General features: G+C 41.6%; 2 protein-coding genes across 6 annotated transcripts in view; both read right to left on the bottom strand.

The window, feature by feature from the left end:
- tmem44 (transmembrane protein 44) overlaps positions 1-5,600 on the bottom strand; it is a 79,318-nt gene extending 73,718 nt beyond the window's left edge. For 2 of the 5 annotated variants that reach the window (XR_011885671.1, XM_072255287.1), the window contains exon 1: positions 5,204-5,589. Coding sequence is in view for 3 of the 5 variants with exons in the window: in XM_072255287.1 (XP_072111388.1) it covers positions 5,204-5,367 (164 nt within the window). In the remaining 2 variants the exon portion in view is untranslated. Of the gene's footprint in view, positions 1-5,203 lie in introns of all 5 variants that reach the window. The other 3 variants (XM_072255289.1, XM_072255290.1, XR_011885672.1) reach the window with 2 other exon arrangements.
- A 6,152-nt stretch (positions 5,601-11,752) lies between these two features.
- Positions 11,753-20,007, bottom strand: part of lsg1 (large 60S subunit nuclear export GTPase 1) — a 30,377-nt gene continuing 22,122 nt past the window's right edge. The window contains exons 12-14 of the mRNA XM_072255285.1: positions 19,083-19,162; positions 14,522-14,698; positions 11,753-14,023 (exon numbers count right to left, since the gene is read on the bottom strand). Of these exons, the coding sequence (XP_072111386.1) occupies positions 13,859-14,023; positions 14,522-14,698; positions 19,083-19,162 (422 nt within the window). The 3' untranslated portion in view covers positions 11,753-13,858. The remainder of the gene's footprint in view (positions 14,024-14,521; positions 14,699-19,082; positions 19,163-20,007) is intronic.

Here is a 20,007-nt window from a genome sequence, read left to right as displayed (position 1 = left end):
TGTGGGTGGGGTGGAGTTTTGAGGAGATTGTCGGTGCCTTACTCAAAAAAGTCAGATAATATTCTTGCTCTTCATAAGCCATCACGTATCCTATATTGAGATAAGCTTAAATCTGAAAAGCACATCCAGAGGCTGACTGGCTCTCAGAAAGGCATGTGATATGTTTCATGCTCTTCACAGGGAGTGCTGAGGAAACTTACAAATAACAGTCTGAGAAGCACCATTATCTTTCACAAGGCAACAATGCCAGAAACACCAGAGGCTGCAGATGGTTCAATCTGTAGAGAGCAGCATTAAAGATCTTCTTTGAGTAATGTAAATCAACTGAAGTATCTGTCTAAATTGGGAGTTCAAATTTATTAGAGGCTAACTCATTCTTTCAAAAGGAAATCTAAATCTCAGAAATTAAGAGAATGTGCAGAAAATAAGATAATTGTGACTGATTAATGAGAAATCCTAATGAAAGGCGATTGTCCTGAAACATTAACTCTTTTTCTCTGTCCATTGAGGCGGCCTGTTTCCAACATTCCGTGATTTTATCCCTCATCACTTGGACAGAACTGATCTTGCATGATGCCCGAGTGTGATATACAGCAGAGTTACCACAGCACTTTGCTTTCCGATCAAAAAGTTTGCTCAACATCTTACTGGCTCTAAGTAACCAAGAAAATTAAGAAAACGCCCAGTGAAACTTGTGATATTGTAAACAGTGCCTGCTTTCCAGCGTCATGGGCCATTTGTTCCTCCAGACATCTGACTGCACAGTAATGGAACTTTTCTCTGCTTATGTGAGTTATTTACAGCTGAACAGCCAGGGTTTTCCGGCAATTTAGCTATATAACAAGTTACATGGTGACGAGAGCTCCTTTCCTCAACACTGAGAGTATTCTTAAGCAGTTCCTGGGGATCAAGGATGACTTGGGTCCACCCTGGTTTTGAACTTCTAACAGTTACGCAGAAGGGACAGGGGGTACCTTACAAGGCAAATAACAAGTAGTCCCTGAACTATTGCGTTTCCTCCACTGCACACAGGAGCCGTGTGCTCCCCATACAGGGATCTATAGTACTCAACGACATCCCAAGTGTTTCTTCTCCATTCATAGGGCAAGGATCTCCAGGATTCCTAAAGTCAAGCAGCATACAACAGTCCCTTCTGCCCATTTGGCCCATGCTGACCAAGTTGTCCATTTGTATCAGTCTAAACATTTCCTCTCCGAGTACCTGTCTAAAACGTCACACCTGAACCCAAAGGGGTCCAATATCCTAGCAGGCAGGTTTAATAGAGCTGTTACGGAGGGTTTAAGGTAGTTTGGCAGGGTGATGGGAACCGCAATGATGGGGCTGAGGAAGGGGAAAACAGAAATAAATCAAAGATAGCGTGCAACAGAGATGATAGGAAGGACAGGCAGGAGATGAGGCATAATCACAGCCAGTGGAATGTGTTACAGGGCATAGTGAAGTTAAAACAGAAAGAAATACTGAACTGAAAGTGTTATACTTGAATGCACGCAGCATAAGAAATAAAATGGATGATCTTGAAATTCGGCTGCAGATTGGCAAATATGACATTTTGGCCATCTCTGAAACTTGGCTAAAGGGTGGTTGCTATTGGGAACTGAACGTCCAAGGATGTACAGTGTATCGGAAAGATAGGTTAGTAGGCAGAGCGGGTGGTGTGGCCTGTGAATAAGAAGTACTAGTAAATCATTAGAAAGGGATGACTTAGGATCGGAAGGTGTAGAGTCTCTATGGGTTGAGTTAAGAAATGGCAAGGATAAAAGGACCCTAATGGCAGTTGTATACAGGCCTCCAAACAGCAGCTGGGATGTGGATTACAAATTACAGCAGGAGATAGAAAAGGCGTGTCAGAAGGGCAATGTCATGATAATCGTTGGGGATTTTAGCATGAAAATGCATAGGGAAAACCAGGCCAGTACCGGATCTCAAGAGAGAGAATTTGTAGAATATCTAAGGGATGGCTTTTTAGAACAGCTTGTTGTTGAGCCCACTATGGATCAGCTGTGCTGTATTGGGTGTTGTGCAATGATCCAGAGATGATAAGAGAGCTTAAGGTTAAGGAACCCTTAGGGAACAGTGATCACAATATGATCAAGTTCACTTTAAAATATGAGAAGGAGAAACTAAATTCCTTTCTTTTTCAATCTTTTTATTAATTTCATAGAATGAAAACATAACAAAGCAAAAATACAAGTAGGAGATACATTGTTACATTTAAAATGAGTAATTGTAAAACCAAATAGTAAAAATTAACAAAGCTCCCAATCGTACAGAATAATAATGAATAATACAAAGCAAAATAAAACTGAAGAAAAATCATGAAAAAGAAAAAAAACAAACCCCATCCCCAAAAAAAACTAAACTAAACTAAAAGACTTGGGCAATACTAACAACTTGAAAATGGGAAAGAAGAAAACCTTAGTGTCGACGACTCCATTCCTCTCCACCAACAGTACAGAGAAATAAAACAGGTTTGGAAATGGTCAAATTACATCAAATGAAAATGCTGAATGAATGGCCTCCAAGTTTTTTCAAATCTAATGGAAGGGTCATAAACTGCACTTCTAATTTTTTCCAAATTCAAATATACCATAGTTTGTGAAAACCAATGAAATACCGTCGAAACTAAATTCCAATGTGTCAGCATTTCACTGGAATAAAGGAAATTACAATGGCATGAGAGAGGAACTGGCCAAGGTTGACTGGAAAGGGACATTAGCAGGAAGGACAGCAGAGCAGCAATGGCTGGAGTTTCTGCCAAAAATTGAGGGAAGTGCAGGACAGATATATCCCAAATAAGAAGAAATTTTCAAAAGGAAGAAGAACACTACCGTGGCTGACAAGTGAAGTCAGAGCCAAAGTAAAAGCAAAAGAGAGGGCATACAAGGAAGACAAAGCTAGTGGGAGGATGGGAGGATTAGGAAGTTTTCAATAATTTGCAGAAGGTCATTAGGAAGGAAAAGATGAACTATGAAGGGAAGCTTGCGACTAATATCAACGAAGATACTAAAAGCTTCTTTCAGTATTTAAAGGGTAAAAGAGAGTTGATAGTAGATACAGGACCAATAGAAAATGATGCTGGAGATTTTGTAATGAGAGACACAGAGATGGCAGAGGAACTGAATGTGTACTTTGCATTAGTCTTCACAGTGGAAGACATCTACAGTATACCAGACATTCAAGAGTGTCAGAGAAGCAAAGTATGTGCTGTAAAAATTACGACTGCAAAGGTGCTCAGGAAGCTTAATAGTCTGAGGGTGAATAAATCTCCTGGACCTGATAGAATGCACCCTTGTGTTCTGAAGGAAGTATCTGGAGAGATTGTGAGGCATTAACAATGATCTTTCAAGAATCGATAGATTCTGGCATTGTACCAGATAAGTGGAAAATGGCAAATGTTACTCCATTATTTAAGAAGGATGGGAGGCAGCAGAAAGCAAACTATAGACCTGTTAGCCTGACATCAGTAGTTGGGAAGTTGTTGGAATCGATTGTTAGGGATGAGTTTACGGAATATCTGGAGGTACATGACAAGATAGGCCAAAGCCAGCGTGGTTTCCTGCAAGGAAAATCCTGCCTGACTAACCTTCTGCAATTTTTAGAAGAAATTACAAGCAGAGTAGACAAAGGAGATGTAGTAGATGTGGTGTACTTGGATTTTCAGAAGACCTTTGACAATGCCGCACATGAGGCTGCTTAGCAAGGTAAGAACCCATGGAGTTACAGGGGAGTTACTAGCGTGGGTGGAGCATTGGCTGCTCGGCAAAAAACAGAGAGTGGGAATAAAGGGATTCTATTCTGGCTGGCTGCCGGTTACCACTGGAATTCCACAGGAGTCGGTGTTAGGACCACTGCTTTTTACAATGTATGTCAATGATTTGGACTATGGGATTAATGGATTTGTGGCTAAATTTGCCAATGATACAAAGATCGGTGGAGGAGTGGGTAACGTTGAGGAAACAGAGCCTGCAGAGAGACTTAGATAGTTTAGGAGAATGGGCAAAGAAGTGGCAAATGAATTAAAATGTTGGAAAATGTATGGTCATGCACTTTGGTGGAAGAAATAAATGGGCAAACTATTAGTAAGATGGATAGAGAATTCAAAATGCAGAGATGCAAAGGGACTTGGGAGTCCTTGTGCAGGATACCTAAAAGTTAACCTCCAGGTTGAGTCGTTGATGAAGAAGGTGAATGCAATGTTGGCATTCATTTCTAGAGGTATAGAATATAAGAGCCGGGATGTGATGTTGAGGCTCTATAAGGCACTAGGGAGACCACACATGGAGTATTGTGTGCAGTTTTGGGCTCCTTATTTTAGAAAGGATATACTGACATTGGAGAGTGTTCAGAGAAGATTCACGAGAATGATTCCAGGAATGAAAGGGTTACCAAATGAGGAACATCCGGCAGCTTTTGGGTTGTATTCCCTGCAGTTCAGGAGAATGAGGGGGGATCTCATAGATCCAAATCTGAATGTTAAACAGCCTGAACAGATTCGATATGGCAAAGTTATTTCCCATGGTAGGGGAGTCTAAGACAAGAGGAAACGACTTTAGGATTGAAGGACGTCCATTTAGAACAGAGATGTGGAGAAATTACTTTAGTCAGAGGGTGGTAAATCTATGGAATTTGTTCCCAGGAGCGGCTGTGGAGGTCAAGTCATTGGATGTATTTAAGGCAGAGATAGATAGGTTCTTGATTAACCAGGGCATTATAGGGTACGGGGAGAAGGCAAGGGAGTGGGGATGACTGGAAGAATTGGATCAACCCACGATTGAATGGCGGAGCAGACTCGATTGGCCAAATGGCCTACTTCTGCTCCTATATCTTATGGTCTTATGTCAACGGCAATGCCAGTAAAAACATCCTTGAATGTTTCCCCTTACAATCCCTTCCCATTTCTGAGCGTCTGCATGAGGAGTCTATTAACGTCTGACCTGCAAGCGACCTGGTCAGCCCAAAACGCTGCTCATTGGCCGTTTGCTTAATCTTGCGGAAAATCTGGCAGATCGTGACCCAGTCGGTGCAAATTGTTTCAGCGAAACTAGTTCACGCATCCACCTCCTTTGATCGCAGATATCGTCACATATCAACAACCGCTCTTCCGCCCAACTGCCATTTTACAGAAGGGGGCATTATTTCTAAATCAAAACTGCTTTAAAACATTAAATATTAGGTTACTTACGTAATGTGGGCGACCACCCAAAAGAACTGCGATAAAGCCCAGAGCGCGAAGGATATGCAGACCTGGTCGTGGGTAAAGCAGTTGATCCAGTAGTTCCAGTTCCAGAAAAGAGACGGGCCGGGCTCAACCGCACTGCTCTGATTGCCTTGTTCACCAGCTTTCATCCTCGTTGTATATTTCGACAGGTATTGTTGCTTCAAACATGACGAACCCCGTTCATTCCGTAAACTCTCTTTCACATAAACTTCCGATAGCGATCCCTCCTGCTCAGGGTGCTCCAACTGCTGCGATCGTGTGAAGCGCTTTCATCCGGAAATTTGACGCCGCGGTGCAATCCCTTCCTGCTTCCCCTGTCGGCTGGAATCGTGACGACAGTCGCCCTGAATCTTAATTGCTTGAAGGCAAATTGTTGAGACGGGGTTGCAGTGCAGAGCACTCCCTGTGCATCTCCTACCTACCTTGCGATTTCCATTCACATCGTACAGCGCGGCTAGTGGCTGTCACTTTTCGATGTTCGTTTTAAAGTCAAAACATGCATATTTCCAAATAAAACAGGCACTTATTGAAACGTCTTGAAAGGTGCGGCATTCCTCTCACGTAAGATTGCAAATACAGTATTAGTTACCGAGTTGTCGTCAGTTTGCTCCAACACCGTACAGTACTGCTGTCTTCAAACAATAACAAGCGCCGGGAATCCGCGCTTCATGGGAAGTTGTCATTTACGTTCATATCAGATACAGTAATCGCATTATAATCAGAGTCAGAATCAGGTTTATTACCACCGGCATGTGACGTGAAATTTGTTAACTTAACAGCAGCATTTCAATGCAATGCATAATCTAGCAGAGAGAGAGAAAAAATACAAAATAAAAAATAATAAATAAACAAGTAAATCAATTACGTATGCTGTATTGAATAGATCATTTTTTTTTGAAATGTGCAAAAACAGAAATACTGTAATTTTAAAAAAGTGAGGTAGTGTCCAAAGTTTCAATGTCCATTTGGAAATCGGATGGCAGAGGGGAAGAAGCTGTTCCTGAATCACTGAGTGTGTGCCTTCGGGCTTCTGTACCTCCAACCTGATGGTAACAGTGAGAAAAATGCATGGCCTGGGTACTGGAGGTCTTTAATAATGGATGCTGCCTTTCTGAGACACCGCGCCCTGAAGATGTCCTGGATACTTTATAGGCTAGTGCTCAAGATGGAAGGTACTAAATTTACAACCTTCTGCAGCTTCTTTCGGTCCTGTGCAGTCGCCCCTCCATACCAGACAGTGATACAGGCTGTCAGAATGCTCTCCACAGTGCAACTATAGAAGTTTTTGAGCGTATTTGTTGACATGCCAAATCTCTTCAAACCCCTAATAAAGTATAGCCGCTGTCTTGCCTTCTTTACGACTACATCAAAAATCTGAGACCAGGTTAGATCCTCAGAGATCTTGTCACCCAGGAACTTGAAGCTGTTCACTCCCTCCACTTCTAATCCCTCTATGAGGATTGGTATGTGTTCCTTCGTCTTACCCTTCCTGAAGTCCACAATCAGCTCTTTCGTCTTACTGACGGTTGTTGCTGCGGCACCATTCCACTAGTTGGCATATTTCACTCCTGTACGCCCTCTCGTCACCACCTGAGATTCTACCAACAATGGTTGTATCGTCAGCAAATTTATAGATGGTATTTGAGCTATGCCTGGCCACACAGTCATGTGTATACAGAGAGTAGAGCAGTGGGCTAAACACACACCCCTGAGGTGCGCCAGTGTTGATTGTCAACCAAGAGGATATGTTATCACCAGTCATCACAGACTGTGGTCTTCCAGTTAGGAAGTTGAGGATCCAATTACAGAGGGAGGTACAGAGGCCCAGGTTCTGCAACTTCTCAATTAGGATTGTGGGAATGGTGGTATTAAATGCTGAGCTATAGTCGATGAACAGCATCCTGACGTAGGTGTTTGTGCTGTCCAGATGGTCTAAAGTCGTGTGGACAGCCATGGAGATTGCGTCTGCCGTTGACCTATTGTGACAATCGGCAAATTGCAATGGGTCCAGGTCCTTGCTGAGGCAGGAGTTCAGTCAAATAGCTCCATGAATTTGTGGCAGTTCTTTTAAAGCACCGTATGTTAGTCCCAAAGTTGAAAGTCATAAAGCTGCGGATGCTGCAAAGCTGAAATTTAAAAACAAATTTAAAAGCCTGGAATGTTCAGCAGAAAGAGCCGCTGCCTCGCAGCTTCAACAGCCTGGGTTCATTGAAGCTGCAGCAATCATACCAGTGCACAAGAGCAGAAGAGTAAGCTGCCTTAACGACTATCGTCTGGTGGCACTCACACCAGGAAGCGCTCTGAAAAGTTGGTTATGGCTAGAATCGACTCCTGCCCGAAGCAAGGACCTGGATCCACTGCAGTTTGCCTAGGTCAACAGTGGATGCGATCTCATTGGCTCTTCACGGGGCCTTGAATCATCTGTACAATACTAATACTTTAATCGGGGCAAACGAAAGAAAATCTGCCGATGCTGGAAATCCGAGCAAATTTAAATCAGGCTGTTGTTTATTAACTACAGCTCAGCGTTTAGCACAATCATTCCCTCAGTTCTAATAGACAAGCTCCAAAACCTGGACACTTGTACCTCCCTCTGCAACTGGATCCTTGACTTCCTCACCTGAAGACCACAATCTGTGCGGATCGGAAAGAGTATCTCCACCTTCCTGATAATCAACACTGGCTCACCTCAAGGATGTGCGCTTATCCCACTGCTCTACTCTCTCTACACCCATGACTGTGTGGCTAGGCACAGTTCAAATGCCTTCTACAAATTTGCTGATGATGCAGCTATTGTCTGCAAAATTTCAGATGGTGACGAGAAGACGAGATAGATCAGCTAGTTGAGTGCTGTCGCAGCAACGACCTTGCATTCAAAGTCAGCAGGACCAAAGAATTTGTTGTGGGCTTCAGAAAGGGCAAGACGAGGGAACACGCACAAGTCCTCAGAGGGATCAGAATCAGAAAGGGTGAGCAGTTTCAAGTTCCTGGGTGCCAAGATCTCTGATGATCTATCCTGGGTGTACTTACAAAGGCGGCACGACAGCAACAATATTTCAAATAGGAGTTTGATGAGATTTGGTCTGTCGCCAAAGGCACTTGCACATTTCTGCAGATGTACAGTGGAGAGCATGCTAACTGGCTGCTTCACTGTCTGGTATGAGGGCTGGGCGCTGTACAGGATCGAAATAAACTACAACAAGTTGTAAACTCAATCAGCTCCATCATGAGCACTAGCCTTGCCCAGCATCCAAGACATCTTCAAGGGGCATGTCTCAGAAAGGCACCATCCATCATTAAGGACCCTCATTACCTAGGACATGCTGTTGTCTCATTGCTTCCATCAGATACAAGAGCCTGAAGGCACACAGCTTCTTCCCCTCTGATATCGGTTTTCTGAATGGACTTTGAACCCATGAACACAACTTTTTTCTCTTTGTGCACTGCTTATTAACATTTTTAATATATATTTACCTAATTTACAGTTATGTACTGCAGCAGTATAAAACACTTCAAGACATCTGCTAATGATATTAAACCTGATTGTGATTCTTGATACCTCGCGATGCCCATGTGGAGTTTGCATGTTTAAATTATAACTGTGGTTAGTTCCCCTTTTAATTCCCATTCTCAAAGATCAGAAGCTTAACTGCTGTGACTTACCCCAGTTTTGATGAGGGTGAGGATTTGGTGGGCATGGCAGAGACAACTGGTTGCAGGGAAGGAGAAAGGGAATGGAATTGCTGACAGCTGGCCTAGACATGATAGGCTAAATGGCCTTGTGCCAAAAGGAAGTATGTGAAAACGAAACAGAGTTAATGTTCTGGGTCAATGACCATCCTCCACAACTGGAACAACACACGCAAAATGCTGGAGGAACTCAGTTGGTCAGGCGGTATCCATGGAAGTAAACAAACAGTTGATGTTTTAGGGCGAGACCTTTCTTCAGGACTGGAAAGGAAGGAAGAAGATTCCAGGACAAAGGAGTATAGCTAGGTAATAGGTGAAGCAAAGTGGGTGGGAAGAGTACTAGCTGGAAATGAAGGAACTTGCTAAGAGTGGGTTGTGGACCATAGGAGAATGGAAAGGAGGGGGGACATCAGGGGGAGGTGATAGGCAGGTGAGAAGAGGGAAGAGGTCAGAGTGGGGAACGAAAGAGATGGGGGGGGGGGCTTATTTTTACCAAAAGGACAAATCAATAGTTATGCCATCTTGTTGGAGGCTATCCAGGTGTTGCTTCTCCACCCTGAGGGTGGCCTCATTGTGGCAGAAAGATGAGGCCATGGACTGACGAGTCAGAATGGGAATCAGAATCAAAAATTGGGCCAGAGGGAAGTGCTGCTTTTGGTGGATGGAGTAGAGGTGCTCGACAAAGTGGTCCCCCCAATTTACGATGTCTCGTAAGGACATCGCTGCATTGTGAGCACCGGATACAAGAGATGATCCCAGCAGATTTGCAGGCAAAGTGTTGCCTCACCTGGGAGGACTGTTTGGGACCCTAAATGCAGGTGAGAGAGGAGGTGAAAGAGCTGGTGTAGCACTTTGACTGCTTGAAGGGATAAGTGTTGGGAGATAGATTAGTGGAGAGGGACGAATGAATAAGAGAATCACAGAGGGAGGCTCATGGGTGGTAGATAAGGACAAGAGGAACTCTGTCACTGTTAAGGCAGTGGGAAGATTGGGTAGGCTCGAATGTCTGGGAAATGGAGATGTGGGTGAGGGCAGCACCAATGGTGGAGGAAGGGAAACCCCGTTCTTTGAAGGTGGAGGACGTCAAAACTGGAAAAGTGAGGAAGAACAATGTTTCCAGTTCAAATGAAATCTTCAGTCAACATCATTAACTGTTTCTCTTTCCACATAATGTCTGACCTGCTGAGTGCACTAGTATTTGCTGGTTTTATTTCTAATTACAGTAAAACTACAGTAATCCAACATCATTGGGACTTCACTGTTGAACTAGATCATTTTCTATTTTATTGTTATTCTTATCAATATAACACTTTTAATTCAGAATTGAAGCACTGTGATGTTGTAAATCATAGTGAACACAGATGAGAGGTATTCATCCAAGACCTCAACCATAGACTCTAGTTCACCCACAGAAACCACCTGTCTTCTACTCTCTCTGCTTGGCCCCGGCCCTTAATATACTTATAATTAATTGAGATGTTCTTTTACCTTGTCTAACACCACTCCAATTTTCTGCCCCAGTTTTGTCCTCATTACTTAGTTAATACACCTGCTTTCCTCCACTCCCACCCGCTCCCCCCCCCCCATGGTTATACTCCTGTAGGGCCTCTGTGGTTTTCAGTTCTACTTGCCATAGACTACTCCTTGTTGCTTTATCCAATCCTCAAAGTCCCTTTGCATCCAGGGTTTCTGGTATCTATTGGCCTTGCCCTTCAGCAAGGCAATTTGTTGGCCCTTAACTCCATTTCATTTTTGAATGACTTTACCAGTAGTATGTAAACTTACCTGTAAGTCATTCTTCCAAAACTGCTTGGCACTGTCCTTACACATCTAGAGAAGGATGCTTATGTGAGAATACTGTTCTTGGATTGTTCAGCATTCAGCATCATAAATCCCTCCAGACTCAACAAGAAGCTCAGACACCTCAGCCTTCACCCTGCCTTGTGTAGCTGGATCCTGGACTTCCTGTCAGATCACTGGCAGGTGGTAAGAGTGGGCTCCCTCACCTCTGCCTTTCAGGGCTGTGTACTGAGCCCCGTCCTTTACTCTCTGTATACTAATGAGGGTGTCACAACAGTTCCAATCTGCTAATTAAATCTGCTAATGATACTACATTGATTGGCCTAATCTCAAATAATAATGAGGCAGTCTACAGAGAAGAAGTCATCATCCTGGCACGGTGGTATCAAGAAAACAACCTCTCCTTCAATGTCACAAAAACAAAGGAGCTGGTTGTGGACCACGGGAAGAATGGAGACAGGCTAGCCTCTATTGACATCACTGGATCTGGGGTTTAAGTTCCTTAGCATAAACATCACCGAGGATCTCACGTGGTCTGTATATACTCGCTGTATGGTGAAAAAGACAACAGCGTCTCTTTCACCTCAGACGGTTGAAGAAGTTTGGTATGGGCCCTCAATCCTAAGAACTTTCTACAGAGGCACAATTGGGAGCATCCTGACTGGCTGCATCACTGCCTAATATGGGAACTGTACTTCCCTCAATTGCAGGAATCCGCAGACAGTGGTGCGGATAGCCCAGCGCATCTGTCGATATATTCAGGACATTTACAAAGATAGGTGTGTAAAAAGTGCCTGAAGGATCATTGGGGACCCAAGTCACCCCCAACCACAAACTGTTCCAGCTGCTACAAACCGAGAAACGGTACCACAGCATAAAAGCCAGGACCAACAGGTTCCAGGACAGCTTCTTCCACCAGACTGCTTAATTCATGCTGACACAATTGTATTTCTATGTTATAGTGACTGTCCTGTTGTACATACTATTGTAAATTACTATAAATTGCACATTTAGATGGAGACGTAATGTAAAGATTTTTTACTGTACATGTACTGTATATGAAAGATATAAGTAATAAAGTCAATTCAGTTCAATATTCCCACAGATCAGATCAAGTACTGTATACTTCCTTCTCTTGGCTCTAACATCTCTTGTGGACACATTTTAACAATTCTGACCCACCTTAGACTTTCACAAAAGCAATTTCAGTTAATATCATGGAAGTTCAAATCCTCAATTACCCTACTATTTTTATACTTCACTTCACTATGATTTGCCTGCATGTCTGCTCATCTAATCCTGCTGTTTGGAACCTGAAACCACACCCCCTCCACCCCCCCAAGTTCCCTTTTTTGTTCTAAGCTCCACAAAAATGGCCTCATTCGAAGAACCTACCTGCAGTAATGGACTCATTAACATTGCAGTACCATCTCCTCTTTATGTCCCCCACACCTTAAGGTTCTATACTCCCTATCATACCTCTTATTACAACTGCATTTTTAGTATACTATGCAACCCAATTGTTGCATAAATTAATGTGAATGATCGTTGTAGAATTGTAGTATATAATAAGCTTTTCAAAATTTTTTTAAAATCACACTTGATCTGTATAATGCACGTGTTCAAACCTGTCAAACTGACCCATGCAGAAACAACTGTGGGTTCACTGTCACTTTAGAGAAAAGGAGATATACATATCCATCTAAATAGCAGCAATCACCACTGTCAGAATCATCTACATTCTTTAAAGAGATTCCTCTTTGCTTTCAGTCTTGTTTGGATGGACTAGAAGGGATGTTCACAGAATTTAATAGGACTGAAGAGTATTAGTGAATACATTGGAGCTATGCAAACACAGAGATTACTGTAGCTCATTGGTTGCTGCAGGAATAGCATGCAAAAACTAGCACTATTAAAATAAAAATGGAACTAGGTACAGAAAAAAAACTTAGCATTAAAGTGACCTTTCAATCGACCATCAATCCAGTGACAGGAGTTTGAATCCCAGCAAGTAGATAAATTTAAACTCAAGTCATTTAACATTGTCCTTTAGCAGCCTTCAGAGTTCATTGTCTTAAATAATTAAATAGATCTATAATGAAAAGCTAGAACTGGTAGTGATAACTTTAATAACATTATTTTAGGGAATAAGAATAGGCAAGCTGTGAAGTGCTGTTAAGTATTAGTGGAGAAGCCTTTGCGAACAATAACCGCAATCCATAAGCTTTAAGATGGTCATAGAAAAGGATAAGGTTGGACCTATATTTAAGGTTTTAAATTGGCTTCAAAAATATAAGGCTGTACCTGGTAAAGGTACATTGGGAGCAGCTGCCGGAGGCAGAAACAACATTGGTAAGTGTGAAGCATTTTAAAATAATATAGTAAACTTTCACCAAATGCAACATCTCTATGCTTCCCACCTTATCCTGTACTCCTGAATTTACTTCTGTCACTTCTGTAAATTTACATTGTAGATGGGTGGTATTGGAAATTTCACCATAACTGTTATCGACATCATGACCTTAAAGAACAGCTCCAGTCGGTTCCATCTCTGCTTCTCTAAAGCAATGCTGTGCTTTCATCCAGGTCTTATTTTGAGTAAAACAAGAAATATCTATCGAGGGTAGATAAATGAACATTGCTGAAATCTGACATTCAGTATCATAATGTTCAGAAAGAATCTAGTACGTTAATCCACTAGCCGAGTACAACCAGTGTGCGTCTATTCCAATAGTGTATCCAAAGTAGAGAGATTTCTGGAACTATTCCAGAAAAAATAAAGATGGTATTGAAAGGAAAAAGAATTCTATATCAATTTTAACAGGTCAAAAAATTTCTTTTCATCTCCTCCATCAGTAAACTAAGGAAATTGGTACATAATTGTTTATATTTTATCAAACTCATATCTTTAGAAGAGATTGTTTACAATAAATCCTACATACAAGATGAAATATAAATTTTAAATGACTTGTGGCTCATTAATTGATTAAATTTGGTGTCGTTATTACTCAACATGTATTTAATGGCAAATCTGTCCCATTTACAGATGATCATATTGTTTATTGAACATTGTTTATTGTTTATGTTCAAATAACTAGGGCAAATACCCAACAATTGATGATGTCAAGTTCAGTCATCCAGATGCTTGCAAACTCTCCTTATTTTTTCCTTCTTATTCCTGTTGCCATGTTTTTTCCAAGGTTTTCCTGCCACTCCACTTACTGGTGTTGCTTCAGTGCCAAGCTTCAATCCCATTGCTGCTTCAGCTCCCTTTGTCAAAGCTCGAACATTCTCCTTTAACAAGTAAATTATGTACTTTTTAGTCAGTTGCAAGCATTTTGTAAAATTTTTTATCCATTCATGAGACAAAGCTTTACCACATAGATAAAAGATGAGTAAAACCATAAGACTAGACATGTTTGAGGAATATGCTGTGTGGATCCCAAGTATCTCAATCTTGAAAATGTATTTTCAGAATATGAATATAGTCAAAGACTATCAGAACCTCCAAGTGCCTTGGGTTCAAAATTACTGACATGTTTCTTGAGAAAAGTTTCTCCAATAACTTAACTCTCCAAATATCTAATTTTACTCTCAAATTAGTACTCCTGTAATTTTTTACATTCGTGAATATATTAAAAGCAGTTAATAAAGAAATGGTACTAAAAAATATACAGGAATTTCATTTACTTAGAATAATGTCTTGTAGGATTTGACTAAGGCTCCTGCTAATTAAGATCTATTAGGCACAAAAATATACCATCATGCATGCTGCTTGTTGTGCTTTTTTACCTGATGAAAGAAGTTCTTGTCCACATCATTTTCAATTCTTTTTACTTTATTTTGTTTCCCTTTGAGTTCTGTGCTGGTTTTGTCACACGTAACAATGTGTTCTTCAAAGATAGCATGATAATTTTGGAAATGGGCAGGATCAATACCAGGTGGAGGATGACAGTACAACAACTTGCCCTGAAAATAAACAATAGGCATTTAATTTCTATCTCTTGGTTTTCTTTCAAAATGCATCACTTCACATTCAGCTTGAGGTTCTGAAGGCATTACTCTGACTTTTAATGAAATCTGATATCATCCTCCTCATATTTTCAGGTTCTGTTGTTTCTGCAAGTTCAGTATTGTGCAGTAGGAGGAGCATCAACACCAGCACATTTATTGATGTGAAGGTCTGTTTTTGTGCTGCAGAAGTATTGTATAATGAACTCTGCCCATTTGCCAAGGAAGGGTGCTATAGATACAGAGAGCAATAGCAGTGCATTTTAATGTTATATTACATATGCACTCATAGACCATCTGGCCCATCTTGTCAGTGTCAGCTTCTTGAAACACTGTTCAATTAATTCCATTCACAGGTTCTGCCTTCAATGCTGTAAATTTCAAGCAAGCATCCATTAACTTGTGAATTGTAGTCTTATCACCAATCGCTGTAGTAAATAATGCACTGGTACTCCCAACCCGATCAACAATTGCTCATCTGCACTTAAATATAGCATGGAACAGTACAACACAGGAAAAGGCCATTCAGACAAAAATGTTGTGCCAAACCAGCTAAAGAGCAAATCAAAAACACCCTCCTCCCTACACCATGTATATATCCCTCTGACTTTCTTACATCCATGTGCCTATCCAAATATCTCTCAGGCTACGTCCACACTAGACCGGATAATTTTGAAAACGCTGGTTTCACGTAAAAATGATAGGCATCCACTCCAGGCATTTTTAAAAATATCTCCATCCACATTAGAACAGATATTTGGGTGAATCTCCTCCTACTGGGCATGCACAGGACACACAGAAAACAAGCGAAGACGAAATGGTATACTTGGTGCGCGTTTGTCCAGTTACAGACTAGAGAAACTTAAAAGGAATTGCTCTTGGCTTTCGCACAGGAGGACTCAAAACTAAAAAAAAAGCAAATACTGGAGCATATGGAGGCAACCGACAGGGAGTTCACGGACAGTATGACCCCGCTGATGACGAACATTGAAAAACTGACTAACTCTGTTGCATTAATAAAGCACCTTGTTAAATGTATAAAACATGTCTGCATCAGTGTTATCTTGTATTTCCATACAATGTTACATTAGGCTGTTACACATTATTGTCAGAGAAGTACTTGCATAAATAGGTAAAGCACCTTCATACAAGCAAGGACAGAAAACAGGGCAAAGTGAGTATACTTATTTATTCAGTAAGCTATGGGTCAAAGTATTTGGTGAGTACATTTCTAACTCTACTGGCTTCAGTCTTGTTGCATCTGTTCTGAAATTGTCAGGTTGTGTGGGGGTTTGCATTCAAGAAAACAATTAAATGCCGCGCTGCTGCCATCTGTTCCGGCACGTCATGACAGCGGTTTTAAAAATATCCGTTTATCCCGTCCATACTGCTCTGCACAATCGGCGTTTTCAAATTTACACACTCCGGAGGGCGTTTTAGAAAATCTCCGTTTTCGGGGAGGAAAACGCCGTTTCAGTGTGGACGGAGGGTCAAAACGAAGAGAAAAAGCTTTGGTTACGGATTTATCCAGTCTAGTGTGGACGTAGCCTTAAAAGCCTCTACCAACATATCAGGCAGCACATAACACTCTGAATAAAAAACAACCCTTACATCCCCCTTGAACTTACCCCCTCTCACTTTTAAAGCATGCCCTCTTGCATTAAGACATTTCAACCCTGGGAAACAGTTGCTCTCTGTCCACTTTATCTCTACCTCTTATTATCTTGTAAACCTCTATCAGAACTCCAACGCTCCAGAGAAAGCAACCCAAGTTTATCCAACCTTTCATGATAGCACGTCCCTCTAAACCAGGTAGCATCCCGGTAAACCTCTTCTGTACCCTCACAAAAGCCTCAACAACCTTCCTACAGTGGGGCAACCAGAACCGTATGCAATACTCCAGATGTGGTTGAACCAATATTTTATAAAGTGGCAACATAACCTCGAGTTTTGAACTCATTGCCTCCACTAATAAAAGTAAGCATTCCATTAGCCTTCTTGACCACAATATCGACCTGTGTAGCCACTTTCAAAGAGCCCTGAACTTGGATCCCAAGATCTCTCTGCTCTGCAACACTGGCAATGATCTTGCCCTTAACAGTACACTGTCTCCTTGCATTTGCCCTACCAAGATACAACACCTCACATTTATCTGGGTTAAATTCCATCCGCCATTTCTCAGCCCATATCTGCAACTGATCTATATCGTGCTACATTCTTTGCCAGTCTTCTACACTATCCACAACTCTGCCAATCTTGGTATCATCTGCAAACTTACTAACCCACCACCTACATTTTCAATCAGGCCATTTATATACACCACAATAAGGAGAAGTCTAGCACTGATACCTCTGGAACTCCACTACTTGCAGACCTCCAGCTCGACGAAGTCCCTTCAACCACTACCTTCTGTCTTCAATGCACAAGCCAGTTCAGAACCCAAACAGCCAATTTGCCCCGGATCCCATGCATTTTAATCTTCTGGATTAGCCTCCCATGCGGGACTTTGTCAAACAACTTACTAAAATCGTTGTAGACAACATTCACTGCCCTACTTGCTCAATCTCTCTCTCGTCACCTTGACAAAAAAACTCAATCATGTTGATTAGGCACGACCTCGCTGCACAAAGCTCTGCTGGTCTTCCCTAATTAGATCATGGATTTCCAAATGCTCATATATCCTATCCCTAAAAATTTTCTCCAGCAATTTCCCCACAACTGACGTGAGACTCACCAGTCTACAGTTCCCAGAGATGTTCCATTATTTCCTTCTTAAATAGAGGTACAATGTTTGCCACACACCAGTCCTACAGGAACTCGCCTGTGGCTAGAGAGAACACAAAGATACTGGTCAAGAGCCCAGCAATCTTGTCTCCCTCAATAACCTAGAGTCAATCCCCATCAGGCCCCAGGGCCATCACCTTAATACTCATTAGGTGGCCCAATACCTCCTCCGCCTTGCCCTAATATTTATACACTCAGCACTGATCTTCTGGTCTTCCATATCCTTTTACTTGGTAAATACTGAAGCAAAGTACCTCACTCACATTCTAAGCAAATGCTAGGCTCTTAATCCTTGAGTGGTCTTACCCGCTCCCTAGTTATCTTCTTGCTCTTGATATGTATTAAATGTCTTGGGATTCACTTTAATCCTACTTGCTTTTTATGGCCCCTCCTGCCTTTCCCATTCTCCTCTTTAGTTCTTTTCTGGCTTCTTTATACTCCGCATGTGCTTTGTTTGATCCTAACTTCCAAAGCTTTACATACTTTTCCTTTTTCTTCTTAACTAAATTTATCACCTCTCTGGACATCCAAGGTTCTCTTGTTTTTCCATCCCTATCCTTCCTTCTAACATGCACATCCCTTTCCTGTACACTGTGTAATTGATTTTTAAACGCCCTCTACATGTCTGATGTGGACTTGCCAGAGAAAAAGGTGTTCCCAATTAACTCGTCTTAGTTCCTACCTAATGTCCTTGTAATTTGCCCTACTCCAATTTTAGACTCTCCTGGAAAGACTATATTATCCTTATCTATAGCTATCCTGAAAGTTAAGGAGTTGTGGTCACTGTTCCTTAACTGGTCATTCACTGAAATGTCAGTCACCTGGCTAGGCTCATTACCTAACATCAAGTCCAGCACAGCCCCATCCACATATTGATTTAAAAAACTTTTATGGATATACTTCACAAATTCTGCCCCATCTAAATCCCTTGCACTAAGAAGCTCCCAGTTTATACTTGGGAAGCTGAAATCCCCATACCAACAAACCTATTAGATCTCCTTAATCTAATCACACATCTGTTCCTCAATGTCCCGGTGGCTATTGGTCCCTCCCCCGGTCTGTAGTACAATCCCATCAGTGTGATTGCACACTTCTTACTCCTGAGCTCTATCTACAGGAACTCAGTGTCTGTCCACTCCATTATGCCTCCTGAGTGCAGCAGTGATATTGTCCCTGATTAGTAGTGCAACCACCCCCCTCACCACTTTTACCTCCTCCTCCTCCTCCTGTATCTATTCTAAAACTTCAAAAAACTGGTATATTAATCACCCTCTCTAATCACTGATGTTTCAGTGATGGCTACAACATCATAGTACCATGTACAGATCCACACTCCAAGTTCATCACCCTTACCCATAATACTCCGAACATGAAAATATACATACTTCAAACTATCCTACGTAACCTACATTTAAGTTTACCCACGTGATGATGCAAGTGAACACAAGTACATCACTCAAATGGCAAATATGACAAGAAGAGGCAGAGGGACATCATATATTTATAAATATTCGCGCACAACTACAAACATTATTAAAACTCTATTCCGTTTACTTACAGTTACATAATCTTTCAAAATGTATCTAGCTGCCCTTGGTTGGTCTGGTTGTCCATGTGCAGTCATAAAACCCCTCATGTCTGTATTACATCAATACATTAGATAATTATTAATTGTCTGTGGAACATCTCAATTTAAGAAAATAAGTATTAACAATTAACCAAGTAATTATACTTCTATCAAACTGCCCAACTGAAACAGAAAAATACAAGCAACTTTGAAATATTAAACATAAACATTTTCTAGAACTAGAGATTGTCACTTTAAAGAATATCAAACACCATGGTCATATTCCTTTAAATATTTTCAGGGCATTTTAATATTATGCATTTGTGTACCATAATTTTTTTTAAGCCTAGAAGCACAAAGAGAAGACTCACAAAAGAAAACTCACAAGAATCACATAAATAAATGATCCAAAAGCCAGTAGATTTCATTGTAAAGTGAGTCCAAGGACAGAAGATTAGTTTGTGTGATGTGCTGTGCCGTGTTCACGATCTTCTGCAGCTTCTTCCGGTCTTGGACAGGACAACCCCATACCAGGTTGTGATGCACCCTACAAGAATGCTTTCTACGGTGCATCTATAAAAATTAGTGAGGGTTTTAGGGAACAGGCCAAATTTCTTTAGTTTTCTCAGGAAGTAAAGGCACTGGTGGGCCTTCATGGCAATGGACTCTGCTTGATTGGCCCAAGTCAGGGCATTTGTGATATTGACCCCGAGGAACTTAAAGCTTTTGACCTGTTCCACTTGCGCACCACCAATGTGAATTGGGTTGTGTAGTCCGCTACTCCTTCTGAAGTCAACAAGCAATTCCTTCATCTTGCTGACGTTGAGGGACAGGTTATTGTCTTCGCACCATGCCACTAGGTTCTTAATTTCCTCTCTGTACTCAAACTCATCATGACCCAAGATACAGCCTACAA

The sequence above is a fragment of the Mobula birostris genome, chromosome 4 (assembly GCF_030028105.1).
Source record: "Mobula birostris isolate sMobBir1 chromosome 4, sMobBir1.hap1, whole genome shotgun sequence".
Classification (NCBI taxonomy): Eukaryota; Metazoa; Chordata; class Chondrichthyes; order Myliobatiformes; family Myliobatidae; genus Mobula; species Mobula birostris.
This window is presented reverse-complemented; position numbering and strand designations above follow the sequence as displayed.